The sequence below is a fragment of the Gopherus evgoodei genome, chromosome 1 (genome assembly GCF_007399415.2).
Source record: "Gopherus evgoodei ecotype Sinaloan lineage chromosome 1, rGopEvg1_v1.p, whole genome shotgun sequence".
Taxonomy (NCBI): Eukaryota; Metazoa; Chordata; order Testudines; family Testudinidae; genus Gopherus; species Gopherus evgoodei.
The window spans coordinates 166,979,222-166,994,743 of NC_044322.1; the positions used below are offsets into that span (position 1 = coordinate 166,979,222).

Here is a 15,522-nt window from a genome sequence, read left to right on the forward strand (position 1 = left end):
GTCGAGCTATTCCCTGAACCACGCCAGACAATGTGTTTGAACTTACAGGCATTGGGAGCTCATCCAAGAATGTAAATATTTTTCGGAGACTGCTGTGGACTGTGGGATAGCTGGAGTCCTCAGTACCCCCTCCCTCCCTCCATGAGCGTCCATTTGATTCTTTGGCTTTCCATTATGCTTGTCACGCAGCACTGTGTAGCCTGGAGATTTTTTTCAAACGCTTTGGCATTTTGTCTTCTGTAACAGAGCTCTGATAGAACAGATTTGTCTCCCCATACAGCGATCAGATCCAGTATCTCCTGTAAGGTCCATGCTGGAGCTCTTTTTGGATTTGGGACTGCATTGCCACCCATGCTGATCAGAGCTCCATGCTGGGCAAACAGGAAATGAAATTCAAAAGTTCAAGGGGCTTTTCCTGTTTACCTGGCCATGCATCCGAGTTCAGATTGCTGTCCAGAGCAGTCACAGTGGTGCACTGTGGGATACCACCCGGAGGCCAATACCGTCGATTTGCGGCCACACTAACCCTAATCCGATATGGTAATACCGATTTTAGTGTTACTCCTCTTGTTGGGGAGGAGTACAGAAACCGATTTAAAGAGCCCTTTATATCGATACAAAGGGCTTCGTAGTGTGGACGGTTTAACGCTGCTAAAATCAGTTTAAATGCGTAGTGTAGACCAGGCCTATGATAAAGAAGCCCCATCTCGTGATTGACAGCAACTTGGATCTGTTCCACAGGAATGCAGGGCCTTGAATGGAATCTTAAAAGTCACACTGTTGACTAATATATGCTGGCTAGATATAAATACAACACATTAATAATATGTATTTCCTGCACCATATGTATATTAGTATTAAACACCAATAACATTTAGCACAAATATTGCAACAGCGATATAGCCTAAACTGGCCTCTCCCAAAATCCTGGTCACTACAGCTAAGTATCCCATAACACCTTGCATTTGCTGAAGTAAGCATTCAGAATTAATGCATGTATCTTGATTTTGACAAGTTTCCTATGTCTTAGTACAATACTTGGAATGCTAGTATCCAAAATGACAATAACGAAGGAACAGGACAACAAGTTAGGGAACTGGAGCAAACAGTTGGATTTTAGTGATGTGTAAAGAAGTGAAAAACTTGCAAAACCACATAAATAATGCCAGCTGAAGTGTGTAACTTGGGAAGCACGCTTTCTTCATAAGGCGAATATAACATATCTGCATGGGACTGCTCTTTAGAAACTGGTATCATATAGAATCTTTTTCTTGTACCATATTAATAAACCTGACTGACATTGGTTATTTGGCCTTGAGTATATTTCATACCAAAATAATGAATCAAAGCATAGGCAAGCAATTGATTATACAATTTATCAACACACACAATGAAGTCTTGTTTTCCCAAGAAAGACTTTTAAATGCTTTATTAAGATTACCATATTGCTTGCATCCATTCATCTCTGCTTCCCATAACAACTGTCACTGATGGTTTCTCCAAAGTAGGGAAATTTATGCCAATGTAACTACAAATGGGTTGGTTACATTGGTGAAGCTCTGGCAATGCAGTTAACACTGGTGCCAACTGTTAATGCAGACACGGTGCACTCATGCAAATCAGGGCCTGCATCATTGCAACTTACTCTGGTAACTGATAGCTACACTGGATGAAACTAGCAGAAAAAAATTCTGTGTAGGGCTGAATGTTAGGCCCTGTCTACAGTGGGGAGTTGCATTTGCGTACCTACACCGGTACAAAAGAATTCAGTACAGAAAGTTTGAGCGGGAAACATAAGTAAAGACTCCCATTGGCTTCAAAGGGTGCGGGATCAGGCTCACATGCAAAATCTGGGTTTGATTTGCAAAGCCAGGCCTCTTTCAGCCCAGACCAGTGGGGACTGGGAGCACTATGGAGTTATTCAGCATCTTTTGTTGCACTATAACAATCCCTCTGGTTCAGCTAGCAAACAGCATTGATGGGCATTATTCACAAACTCTTGTCAGCCAAGGAAGAGTCTCAGGAGTGAGGGAATGTAAGACAGAGCTGGGACAGTCCTCTGCTAATTTGTTGTGAGGAAAGAGTGGTACTAAGTTTCCCCAGTGAGATTTTTTGAAGTAGGAAACATTCAAGAGCCAAAAAATCATCATGACTGTTCTAGAACTTTCATTTACTCCCAAATACATACATGCACATACATGCAAGTCTCAATTAGCTTAATCTAGGAAGTGCAACATACTTATGGTGGTGACAGGGAGACAGGTGGTGGTGGGTGTAGAATATTTGTTATGAGTGTGTGATAGCAGCATCTCATATCATTTGACTAGTGTGGACCTGTAAGGTATGTCTACACAGCAATTAAACACCCAGACCTGGCCCGGGTCTGCTGACTTGGGCTCACAGTGCTCGGGTTGTGGGGCTGTAAATTTGCTCTGTAGACATTTGGGCTTAGGATGGAGCCAAAGCTCTTGGACACAGCAAGAGGGGAGGGTCCCAGAGCCCGGGCTACAGCCTGAGCCCAAACATCAACACAGCTATTTTTAGCCCTGCAGCCTGAGCCCAGATCAGCTGACCCAGGCCAGCTGCGAGTCTTTTATTCCAGCGTAGACATACCTCCAATGTCTTTACAATGCTCAGAGTTGTACGCTGTACAATATATTGTACTGTTTTTAAAATTCTCAGCAAACAACATAAGCTCTGGTATGGGCATGCCAGCAGTTACCTGCAGTTTAGTTCCAATGCCTTTAGTTCGAGATACCAAGATAGGATCATCATAACCAGATGCTTTCAAGTCAAAGAGATCAGCAGAGCCTCCCAGTTCTGCATGGCTGCCTGCCAAGTACAAAAAATGCCCAGGACAACTTTTAGGTAACTCTAAGGAAAATAAACAACAAGTGTTACTAGTGAAAATCATCACAGCTTGGACAACTTATTATTGGTCCCATCAACTAAACTAGAAACATGTATAATCATATGAAGTACAGATCCTGAAATCACGTATTTTATGTTGTTATAACTCACTTTTATGGCCTAGTATTTTGTAAATTATAGTGTATCTACAGCAAAAATCACTGGTGACCAGTATTTACCAGCTGATCCCTTGTTAGCTGATAATCTTTCTTATTCCACTTTAAAAACTAATTATGTAACAGAAAGCATTCCTCCAACCACATGACTGTTACTAACAAAAGGTACAGTGTGAACAGCAGACTTCAAAATTCAGTGTTCATTAGCAAGATCACAGATACGTGTATGCATATCATACTCTGCTAAAAAAATATATGAAGCTGGTACAAGAAGTACTGTAACACTTGACCAGTGGTAATACAGCATTACTTCAGTGGACGCTAACATAATTTTCTACTAAAAAGCTAGTGGCAAGGTTTGTTATACTACAGTAATCTAGTGCAGTGGTTCCCAAACTTTACTGGCTTACATACTATCTTAAATAATTGATGATCCAACAATTCACTTCCCAGCAACCTCTCTTTCCACAAGTTCCCCTTGTCTAGTGTGTAAAGCTCAAGCCGCGGAGGTAACTGAAAGAGAATGTCATTCCCCGTGTTTAACTTAAGCTGATGATTTAAACAAGAAAGAGACAGAAGAAAATGAGAATTCTTGTTGGTAAAGATGATTTAAGCCCTGGTTCAATCATGTGCAAGTGCTATCGCCTCATTAGGGATACCAATGCCAGGCATTTCACCTGAGTGGAAAGGTCAGTCTGCTCATTTCTTAGGAGGAATTCAGGTTTCATTCAAAATAGTGGAAGTTTGCAGAACTGTGCTAACCTTACCTGATCTACTACCAGTTGCAGTTGGTGGGTCAGTGCTGGTTATAGTGTCTACACTTATGTTGCCATTTATCAGGCCTCTGAAAGGAAAAAGGGGGCACATTGTGGTTATAGTGACATTTTCTGCATCACTGTTGCTCATCACAGAATCAGAACAATATCAATGGCTGTGGGCTAGGCAAGCATCTATTTCTGCTAGTGCCCTTGCTTACATACACAGACTGCTGCAGAAAAGCTATAGCCTGATAACCAATGTCCTTTCTGTAAATGGCACCCTGGAACCGTATGGCTACTACTCCTTTGTTGGCTTCTTCCAGTGCTGACATCAGATCCTCCTTGATAGCTGTGACTGTAAGGACTCTGCCACCGCCAGTCACCACTTTATCATCCTGCATGGTTGTGCCTGCATGGAACACCTTCACCCCTAGCTCTCGCGCTTGTAGAAGTCCTACAAAAATAAAAGCAAAATTAGATCTCATTATTTTAAATAAAATATAATGCTGGTGACAGTGCTGGCAGCTGAAGTTCTTTTTTTGCGTCATAGCACAAATACAGCACAGGCAGTGGCCATACACGCTTCCTTAGACTTCTTCACCGATGTGTGTATCCTGAAAAGATCACTTCCAGGGTGAGAGAGTAGCTCACCTCACATGCCCATTCCATCCTAAACCTTCCTGCTGAGTCTGCCATCAAGAGCAGCAGTTCACAGAATAAGAGAGATGCATTAGGACTTCTAAAACTCACCCATCTGCCACAGCAAGATGTTTTCAACACCATGTTTTTGAAGAACTTGTCCAGTCTAATGTTAAATGACTCTAGAGACAAGGCTTCCCTTGAGATACTAGTCCGCACACCAAAAGAACTCTCTGTTTGGAATATTTTCTTGATATTCATCCTGTATTTTAATTTTCATCCTATTACATCAAGTTATACTGCTCAGAGCACCCTGAACCATTCCTCGCCCTCCATAGAATCTGCACCCTTCAAATACTTGTAGATGGTTGTCTCCTCACCCCTAGTCATTGTTTAAGCAAGTTTAAAACCTTAAGTTCTTTCAATACATACTAGGAAAATAAGGGGGGTTTCTGGGGCAGGAGGAAAGGATTTTGAGGGTTTTACTGTTGAGGTTATTTTTTGAAGGAGAAATTTGCTGCTGTCATCATTAGGCAGAAAAATCCAGCATAGCAACTCCCAATCTCACAATAGGCTAGGAACTGTTTTTACCAGCAAAAGACACCCTTTCCACTTGCTGCAATTATAATGTGTCACATTGCTATGCAGGCTGCACTGCACTGAAGGTCAGAGCTAAGTACAGTTGGCTGTGCTTCATGACTCTGATTTCAAATTAACCCTTGTGCCTAAGGTTTTAAGAGATAACATTTTATTCTGGCACATGCTTTTCACATTCTACATACAGTGTAAGCCACAGAAAAACACACAGGGAAATCATATTCTAGTTGTGATATGCAAAGATTCTCATTTCCTTCTGTCCTGAAGAGTTTAGGTGTTGCAGGGGGTTACATGTATATACACTAAGCAATGGATTACGAATAAAGCGTCAAACTTAACCAGGGATTTCTTTGTGTTTACTGTTTTTTGTCATTACTCATGTGTAGTTTTAGGGTTCCTATAACTGAAATATACACTTCTCCAGAGCACCACAGGGATAAGCAAAATAAAGACACTGGTTGCACGGGAAAAGGATGAGGAGGGGGAATGCAACAGCAGCATTCTCTGACTCAGACACAATTTCTCCAGGAACACATGGTGCAGGGAGAGCTTTGTAACATGAACTCCTCTCTGCACTGCTCAGGCTTGCTAGCTGGTGCAAAGGACGGACTTGCAAACCAGATCTGGTGTAGGGAAGTGGCTCTCAACCTTTCCAGACTACTGTACCCCTTTCAAGAGTCTGATTTGTCTTGCGTACCCCCAAGTTTCACCTCACTTAAAAACTACTTGCTTACAAAAATCAGACAAAAATACAAAAGTGTCACAGCCCATTGTTACTGAAAAATTGCTTACTTTCTCGTTTTTACCATATAATTATAAAATACATCAATTGGAATATACATATTGTACTTACATTTCAGTGTATCATACAATAGAGCAGTATAAACAAGTCATTGTCCATATGAAATTTTAGTTTGTACTGACTTTGCTAGAGTTTTTTATGTAGCCTGTTGTAAAACTAGGCAAATATCTAGATGAGTTGATGTGCCCCTGGAAGAACACTGAGTACCCCCAGGGGTTCATGTACCTCTGGTTGAGAACCACAGGTGTAGGGGAAGTGCACTCTGCTCCTGTTAAAAAGGTTAATAATTTTCAGTATTACACAGGCCATGATGGTCATGTTCCAATTTTAGCATGGCGTTATCCGGCTGAGACAACTGGTTCACCATATCTACAAGCCAGCAAAGCTCAGCTAGTACAAGAGCACATGTGAAAAGGTGACACTCCAGTTTGTGCTCCCCACAAAGTCTCTGGAGGAATTCTGAATGGGTCAGCCAGAATTCCACCAGGAATTCTTAACGCTCTAGAGCAGTGGTTTTCAAACTTTTTTTTCTGGTGACCCAGTTGAAGAAAATTGTTGATGCCCGTGACCCAGCGGAGCTGGGGATGAGGGGCTTGGGGTGCAGGAGGGGGCTCCGGGTTTGGGGGTGGCTCAGGGCTGGTGCAGGGAATTGGGGTGTGGGAGGGGGTCAGGACTCTGGGCTAGGGATGCAGGCTCTGGGGTGGGCCTGGGGAGGAGGGGCTTGGGGTTCAGGAAGGGGCTCTGGGTTTCAGAGGGGCTCAGGGTCTGGGCAGGGAATTGGGGGATAGGGTCGGGGTGCGGGCTTACCTTCAGTGGCTCCTGGTCAGTGGCGTAGAGGCAGGCTTCCCGCCTGCCCAGGTACCACAAACCATGCTGCGCTGCAGAAGCAGTCAGCAACAGGATCAGCTCCTAGGCGGAGGTGCACAAGCGGCTCCAAGCAGCTCTTGGCCACAGGCACCATCCCCCTCAGCTCCCATTGGCCAGGAACAGGCCATTGGGAGTCTGGAGCCAGTGCTCGGGGCAGGGGCAAAGTGTGGTGCCCCATGACCCCCCCACCTAGGAGCCGGACCTGCTGCTGGCTGCTTCCAGGGCACAGCATGATGTCAGAACAGGTAGGGACTAGCCTGCCTTAGCCAGGCAGCACCACCAACAAGACTTTTAATGGCCTGGTCGGTTGGCGGTGCTGACCAGAGCCGCTATGACCCAGTGCCTTACATTCTGTGACCCAGTACTGGGTCGCGACCCAGTTTGAAAACCACTGCACTAGAGCCCTCTTCTCATCCCAACTCCAAGCCACAGTCTGGTCCTTAGAGAGTGCTGTCTGAAACTTCTAACCTCTGTGGTACTTTGGACAGGTGCGTAAACCTACATTTCCTTGACGATGACTGTCCCCCATGCATGGTGCAAGGAGTGATGAAGGAAGATTTCTTTCCTCCATGCACCTCCTCAGGAACAGTAACAATATGAATTTCTGCTAAATCAAACTCACTGGGCGCCTTGCAGTAGTCCTGGTCTGGAATTAAAAAAAAAAAGAAAAGAAACGAAAGTTACCTGTTACCTCCATGCCTTTGACATATTCTCCTGGGTACCCTTCACTTGCCATAACCACAGACACAGCAGTACGGTTTTCTGACCAAGCTGGCATGCAGCTGCAGAGCTTGCCATCAATTGTTGCTTGAATCACTTCATAAAAGTCATTTGTAAGTAGTGGAAGAATTACCTGCAAAAGTATGCTAAACAATTTAGTCAAATGGTTTTTGTTAACTGTTGAAATGTCAAAGACTTATTAAGCTTTTCTTCAAAAATTAAAACTCACATGAAGCCCACCGCAGTGAGCAAAAAATGTGTTGGAGAACAAGAAATATTTTGCTACATTTGCAGATTTGGAAAAAAAATCAGTGAACATTAATTTGCAGCAATTAATCCCAGACACTAGAGCTGAGCAAATAATTTTTATGTTTAGTGGCTGGACAAAAAGAGTCTGAAAAAACAAACAAAAAAATTGGCTAGTTTTTTTAAAAAACTGTGTGTATCAAAACATTTTGTTTTGACATTTGTTTCAAAACTACATTGTCTAAACAGCTCATTTTGACATTTTCTAAACGAACCATTTTGACATTTCCAAGAATTTTATTTTCAGGGTTTTTTCAGCTGAACTATTCACGGAATTCAACATGAATTCAGATAGTTTCAGTATACCAAACACACATTTTTGGCAAATTTACTATCACAAAGAAAATTTCATCCATCATTATTAGCAACAGACAGAAAGCAACCATCACCTGTAGAGACCAAGTATGATACTACTTAGCACAAATTTGTCTGGGCTCCTTTACTACTCAGAAAATCAGAATTTGAGCAATAACTTCAATCGCAAACTAAGTCAATGAAGTATCAGAGGGTAGCCGTGTTAGTCTGGATCTGTAAAAGCAGCAAAGAATCCTGTGGCACCTTATAGACTAACAGACGTTTTGGAGCATGAGCTTTCGTGGGTGAATACCCACTTCCTCAGATGCATGTAATGGAAATATCCAGGGGCAGGTATATATATGTGTGCTAGCAAGCAAGCTAGAGATAACGAGGTCAGTTCAATCAGGGAGGATGAGGCCCTGTTCTAGCAGTTGAGGTGTGAAAACCAAGAGAGGAGAAACTGGTTCTGTAATTGGCAAGCCATTCACAGTCTTTGTTCAATCCTGAGCTGATGGTGTCAAATTTGCAGATGAACTGAAGCTCAGCAGTTTCTCTTTGAAGTCTGGTCCTGAAGTTTTTTTGCTGCAGGATGGCCACCTTAAGGTCTGCTATAGTGTGGCCAGGGAGGTTGAAGTGCTCTCCTACAGGTTTTTGTATATTGCCATTCCTAATGTCTGATTTGTGTCCATTTATCCTTTTCCGTAGAGACTGTCCAGTTTGGCCGATGTACATAGCAGAGGGGCATTGCTGGCATATGATGGCGTATATTACATTGGTGGATGTGCAGGTGAATGAACCAGTGATGGTGTGGCTGATCTGGTTAGGTCCTGTGATGGTGTCGCTGGTGTAGATATGTGGGCAGAGTTGGCATCGAGGTTTGTTGCATGGATTGGTTCCTGAGCTAGAGTTATTATGGTGTGGTGTGCAGTTACTGGTGAGAATATGTTTCAGGTTGGCAGGTTGTCTGTGGGCAAGGATTGGCCTGCCACCCAAGGCCTGTGAAAGTGTGGGATCATTGTCCAGGATGGGTTGTAGATCCTTGATGATGCGTTGGAGGGGTTTTAGCTGGGGGCTGTATGTGATGGCCAGTGGAGTCCTGTTGGTTTCTCTCTTGGGTTTGTCTCGCAGTAGGAGGCTTCTGGGTACACGTCTGGCTCTGTTGATCTGTTTCCTTATTTCCTCATGCGGGTATTGTAGTTTTGAGAATGCTTGGTGGAGATTTTGTAGGTGTTGGTCTCTGTCTGAGGGGTTAGAGCAAATGCGGTTGTACCTTAGTGCTTGGCTGTAGACAATGGATCGTGTGATGTGCCCGGGATGGAAGCTGGAGGCATGAAGGTAGGCATAGCGGTCGGTGGGTTTTCGATATAGGGTCTGACTATCAAAAGGAGGCAGCCAGACAACTCTCCAATACCAAATTCTACAGGCCACTTCCCTCAGATCCCACTGAGGAATACACTAAGAAACTACAGCATCTACTCAGGACACTCCCTACACTAACACCAGAAGAAATCAGCATACCCCTAGAGCCCCGACCAGGGTTATTCTATCTACTACCCAAGATCCACAAACCCGGAAATCCTGGACGCCCCATCATCTCGGGCATTGGCACTCTCACTGAAGGACTGTCTGGATATATGGACTCTCTACTCAGACCCTATGCCACCAGCACTCCCAGCTATCTCCGCGACACCACTGATTTCCTGAGGAAACTACAATGCATTGGTGACCTCCCAGAAAACACCATCCTAGCCACCATGGATGTAGAGGCTCTCTACACAAACATCCCACACACAGATGGAATACAAGCTGTCAAGAACACCATCCCTGATGATGCCACAGCACAACTGGCTGCTGAGCTCTGTGCCTTTATACTTACACACAACTATTTCAAATTTGATGACAATATATATCTCCAGATCAGTGGCACTGCTATGGGCACCCGCATGGCCCCACAATATGCCAATATCTTCATGGCCGACCTGGAACAACGCTTCCTCAGCTCTCGTCCACTCACACCCCTTCTCTATCTACGCTACATTGATGACATCTTCATCATCTGGACCCATGGGAAGGAGACTCTGGAAAAATTCCACCATGATTTCAACAGCTTCCACCCCACCATCAACCTCAGCCTGGACCAATCTACACGGGAGGTCCACTTTCTTGACACCACGGTGCAAATAAGTGATGGTCACATTAACACCACCCTATATCGAAAACCCACCGACCGCTATGCCTACCTTCATGCCTCCAGCTTCCATCCCGGGCACATCACACGATCCATTGTCTACAGCCAAGCACTGAGGTACAACCGCATTTGCTCTAACCCCTCAGACAGAGACCAACACCTACAAAATCTCCACCAAGCATTCTCAAAACTACAATACCCGCATGAGGAAATAAGGAAACAGATCAACAGAGCCAGACGTGTACCCAGAAGCCTCCTACTGCGAGACAAACCCAAGAGAGAAACCAACAGGACTCCACTGGCCATCACATACAGCCCCCAGCTAAAACCCCTCCAACGCATCATCAAGGATCTACAACCCATCCTGGACAATGATCCCACACTTTCACAGGCCTTGGGTGGCAGGCCAATCCTTGCCCACAGACAACCTGCCAACCTGAAACATATTCTCACCAGTAACTGCACACCACACCATAATAACTCTAGCTCAGGAACCAATCCATGCAACAAACCTCGATGCCAACTCTGCCCACATATCTACACCAGCGACACCATCACAGGACCTAACCAGATCAGCCACACCATCACTGGTTCATTCACCTGCACATCCACCAATGTAATATACGCCATCATATGCCAGCAATGCCCCTCTGCTATGTACATCGGCCAAACTGGACAGTCTCTACGGAAAAGGATAAATGGACACAAATCAGACATTAGGAATGGCAATATACAAAAACCTGTAGGAGAGCACTTCAACCTCCCTGGCCACACTATAGCAGACCTTAAGGTGGCCATCCTGCAGCAAAAAAACTTCAGGACCAGACTTCAAAGAGAAACTGCTGAGCTTCAGTTCATCTGCAAATTTGACACCATCAGCTCAGGATTGAACAAAGACTGTGAATGGCTTGCCAATTACAGAACCAGTTTCTCCTCTCTTGGTTTTCACACCTCAACTGCTAGAACAGGGCCTCATCCTCCCTGATTGAACTGACCTCGTTATCTCTAGCTTGCTTGCTAGCACACATATATATACCTGCCCCTGGATATTTCCATTACATGCATCTGAGGAAGTGGGTATTCACCCACGAAAGCTCATGCTCCAAAACGTCTGTTAGTCTATAAGGTGCCACAGGATTCTTTGCTAAGTCAATGAACATTTCACAGAAAATAAATGCTAACAAGCAAATTTCTAACAGTTACTGTTACATTCTCTAAGTTGCTCTTTTGTAGATTTCCATATTTGTGGTAGATATGATACACATCCTGTTAAATTATGTAAATTATATTAGTAGCAAGTTATTAGATTCTGGTATGGAACATGGAGCATATTTAGGTTTCCAACATCTCTCACTCACCTGGCACTGTGGGTCACCAAAGTGGCACGTAAAGTTTATAATTTTCACATCATCTTTAGTACGCATTAATCCTGTTTGCAGCACACCTGAACAGAAAGCAGAACTATACAAGCTAGTTCAAAAAGGTTTGTTCACTTTCTTTAAAAGCAACAAACTGAAATGTGCAATAAACTTAGGTAAACTGTAGGGTATCTGCACCTGGGTTCTGCAAAGTGTTTGTATTCTATGACAGTCCTTTAAAAATCCCATAAAAATCCAGCAAACTGCATAGCAATGCCATAACAAATATATTCTGTCATAGATTACTGAAGATACCAGGGAAGTATAGAGCTGGTTCAGAAACATTTGAGTGTCTCTAGAGTCTAAACACACAGGGGAAGGTTCTGCCCTCTGACAAAGCCCATTAATTGCAGACACTCTGAAGGTATAAAGGGGCCTTGAAAAATGCACAAATAGCTCCCAAAGAATACCTCCTGTCAGGGCCAGCTCCAGGCACCAGTGCAGGAAGCAGGTGCTTGGGCAGCCAATAGAAAGGGGCGGCATGTCCGGGTCTTCAGCGGCAAGTCCCTTGGTTCATCTCGGAGGGAAGGACCCCCGGCCGCTGAATTGCCGCCGAAGAATGAAGTGGCGCGGTAGAGATGCTGCTGAAGTGCCGCCGATCACGGCTTTATCTTTTTTTTTTTTCCCCCTTTGCCGCTTGGGGTGGCAAAAAACCTGGAACTGGCCCTGCCTCCTGTACAGGGGAGACTTCTGTTTATGTATGTTGCATTGTACAGCCAGGCTCAGCAGAATTCAGTTTTATTTTTTATAATTTCAACAAAGAAGGTAAAAAACCTTGAAAATAAATGTTAATCTATTTGCATTTTCAATGTTGTGAGAAATTATGGGTGGGATCAGATAGACAATTATTTAATGACAGAAGATGCTGAGATTCAAAAAGTTAAAGCTTTATAACTGTTAAAACACAAGTTGTCAACCTCACGCCAATATATACAAAGTGAATGTCCTTAAATCAAACTCTAATGCAGGGGTCGGCAACCTTTCAGAAGTGGTGTGCTGAATCTTCATTTATTCACTCTAATTTAAGGTTTCGTGTGCCAGTAATACATTTTAACGTGTTTAGAAGGTCTGTTTCTATAAGTCTGTAATATATAACTAAACTATTGTTGTATGTAAAATAAATAAAGGTTTTTAAAATGGTTAAGAAGCTTCATTTAAAATTAAATTAAAACACAGAGCCCTCCAGACCGGTGACCAGGACCTGAGCAGTGTGAGTGCCACTGAAAATCAGCTTGCATGCCAAAGGCGGCAGGCGTGCCCAGGGCCGGCTCTAGCAATTTCGCCACCCTAAGCACGGCGGCACGCCACGGGGGGTGCTCTGCCGCTTGCCGGTCCCGCGGCTCCGGTGGACCTCCCGCAGGTGTTTCTGCAAACTGTCAGCTGGTCCTGCGGCTCCGGTGGAGCTGCTGCAGGCGTGTCTGCGGGAGGTCCACCGGAGCTGCGGGACCAGCGGACTGTCTGCAGCCACACCTGCGGCAGGTCCACCGGAGCCGCCTGCCGCCCTCCGAGCAACCGGCAGAGTGCCTCCCGCAGCGTGTCGTCCCAAGCACGCGCTTGGCACGCTGTGGCCTGGAGCCGGCCCTGGGCGTGCCATAGGTTGCCTGCTCCTGCTCTAATGGGTTCTCAAGCAGCATTTTACTTACTTTGCCTATATGTAAATTTCAATTATACCCTATGACAATATTTTCTCATCAGTTTGTGTGTACAGCAACACTGATGTTTACCATCATTTACTGATAAAAATCTAATCTTTCCAAGCCTATGCATAGTTAAGTGAAGTCTCCATGGCATATTGCAATGCATAATAGTTTCTGTATTTTTTATTCAGTATTACAAGACAAAAGTCCCAACCAAAAATCCACTGCCAATAATTTTCATTAACAAACAAAATCTAAAATTATTTAACCAAACAGTAACTAAAATCATTATCAGTAAAACTTGCAACAATATGTACAAACATATAGTGATCTGAAATGAATCCTTCGTTGCTAGGTTCCTGAGTAGAGATTTAGAGAATGATATGGATGAAAGAGTCAACCTTGCAAGTGCCTCTAACATGGTACTGAGCATTTTCACCACCTATTGATTTAGTAAATAAGAGAAATGTAGCGCTTTGCAGGATTGGGCTCCACTTTCCTACATACATGATCCTGATGCTTTTGATGGCAAGTGCATCCACTGGCATGAAGAGATGGCTTACAGTGCTTTCATATATCATCCCTTTTTTCAAATTAATTTCTGTACAGTACCGAAGAAAACTTTCATTATTGAATGTAGGTGTGAACTGTAGAGCTTAATTTAATAAAACAAACATGCAGAGTTAAGGGTCATCCGTCTCCATCTGGTATAATACACAGGGATCAACTAGAAATTTAGTTTTGTAAAAAAGAAAAACTTGAATATCTTTTGACTACTATAGTTCAGTTCTCTCCCTTTGAGGAAAGTGACTGATCAAATCAATGCAGGTTTCCCTACTGTTCAATGCAACTAACAAGTCCCTCACAATCCAGTTGGTATTTCTGTTTTATAGCTCAGAAATTCATAGTCCCTCCACTTCTCCAACTATGAGAAAAAAAGCAAGCACAATAAAACTCCTGAAATCTCATCCAGAGTAGAAATGATGATGTTTCTCTCAAAGGAAGAGATATATACAATGCTGGGGAGATTTAAAATAGCATGGGAAACTAGTGCATTCTTCTTTGATGGAGATAATTTGGAGTTCAAACGTTATTCAATAGAATTAATTGGCATGTCCTTACTCTGCCATTCAGGTTAGCACTTACCTACATATGTTGTTCCCTCTTGTCTCATACCATCAACAATAGGTTGCAGGATAGAGTCTTTAATTTTCTCTAGAAGAGCTTCAGGAATCTGATGAGCAATTCCAAATTTGAGAGCGTAAGCCAGGGGTCAGCAACCTTTCAGAAGTGCTGTGCCGAGTTTTCATTTATTCACTCTAATTTAAGGTCTCGCGTGCCAGTAATACATTTTAATGTTTTTCGAACTAAACTATTGTTGTATGTAAAGTAAATAAAGTTTAAAATGTTTAAGAAGCTTCACTTAAAATTAAATTAAAATGCAGAGCCTCCCGGACCGGTGGCCAGGACCCAGGCAGTGTGAGTGCCACTGAAAATCAGCTCATGTGCCACCTTCGGCACCCGTGCCATAGGTTGCCTACCCCTGGCATAAGCCTTTTGTGGTAAGTTTCCTCTTATAATTAATTCATCTCGTCTCTTAAAAAGCACTGAACATAACCCATTTATTTTGTACCAGTTAAGTTGTCATGTTTTCAGAAGAAGTGCCTGAATTTAAATTACAGTGAAAATGTATTAAGATAGCACCAAGATATTATTTATTAAAAAGCTCTTTCTCTGGTTAAAGATCTATTGCACGACATTTCTTTTCAACACTGTCTTTTTTTCCTGAAAACCATAACATTCTCTTGCTATATGCCGACTTTCACCCAACATATTTTGTTATTTCTGCAGGATCTTAAGAAGTCATTGAGTCCAGCGCTTTGAATTGAGGCAGGTTCAAGTATACCTAGACTATCCCTGACAGATGTTTGTCTAACCCAGGGGTTCTCAAACTTCATTGTACCGCAACCCTCTTCTGACAACAAAAATTACTACATGATCCCAGGAGGGGGAACTGAAGCCTGAGCCCACCCAAGCCCCACTGCCCCAGGCTGAGGGGGTCCAAAGCCAAAGCCTGAGCCCCACCACCCTTGGTGGGGTGGGGGTGGAGGCAAAGCTGAAGCCTAAAGCCTTCAACCCCTGGCAGGGGGCCTATAACCTGAGCCCCACCACCCAGGGCTTGGGCTTTGGTCCAAGGCGGTGGGGATCAGACTTTGGCTTTAGCTCCAGGCCCCAGCAAGTCTAAACCAGCCCTGGTGACCCCATTA

The 15,522-nt window shown here is 43.7% G+C and overlaps 1 protein-coding gene across 1 annotated transcript in view; it reads right to left on the reverse strand.

The window, feature by feature from the left end:
• Positions 1-15,522, reverse strand: part of LOC115644292 (trifunctional purine biosynthetic protein adenosine-3-like) — a 50,325-nt gene that overhangs the window by 21,992 nt on the left and 12,811 nt on the right. The window contains exons 7-12 of the mRNA XM_030548437.1: positions 14,402-14,489; positions 11,559-11,644; positions 7,374-7,542; positions 4,007-4,238; positions 3,794-3,870; positions 2,723-2,832 (exon numbers count right to left, since the gene is read on the reverse strand). Coding sequence (XP_030404297.1) covers positions 2,723-2,832; positions 3,794-3,870; positions 4,007-4,238; positions 7,374-7,542; positions 11,559-11,644; positions 14,402-14,489 — 762 coding nt within the window. The remainder of the gene's footprint in view (positions 1-2,722; positions 2,833-3,793; positions 3,871-4,006; positions 4,239-7,373; positions 7,543-11,558; positions 11,645-14,401; positions 14,490-15,522) is intronic.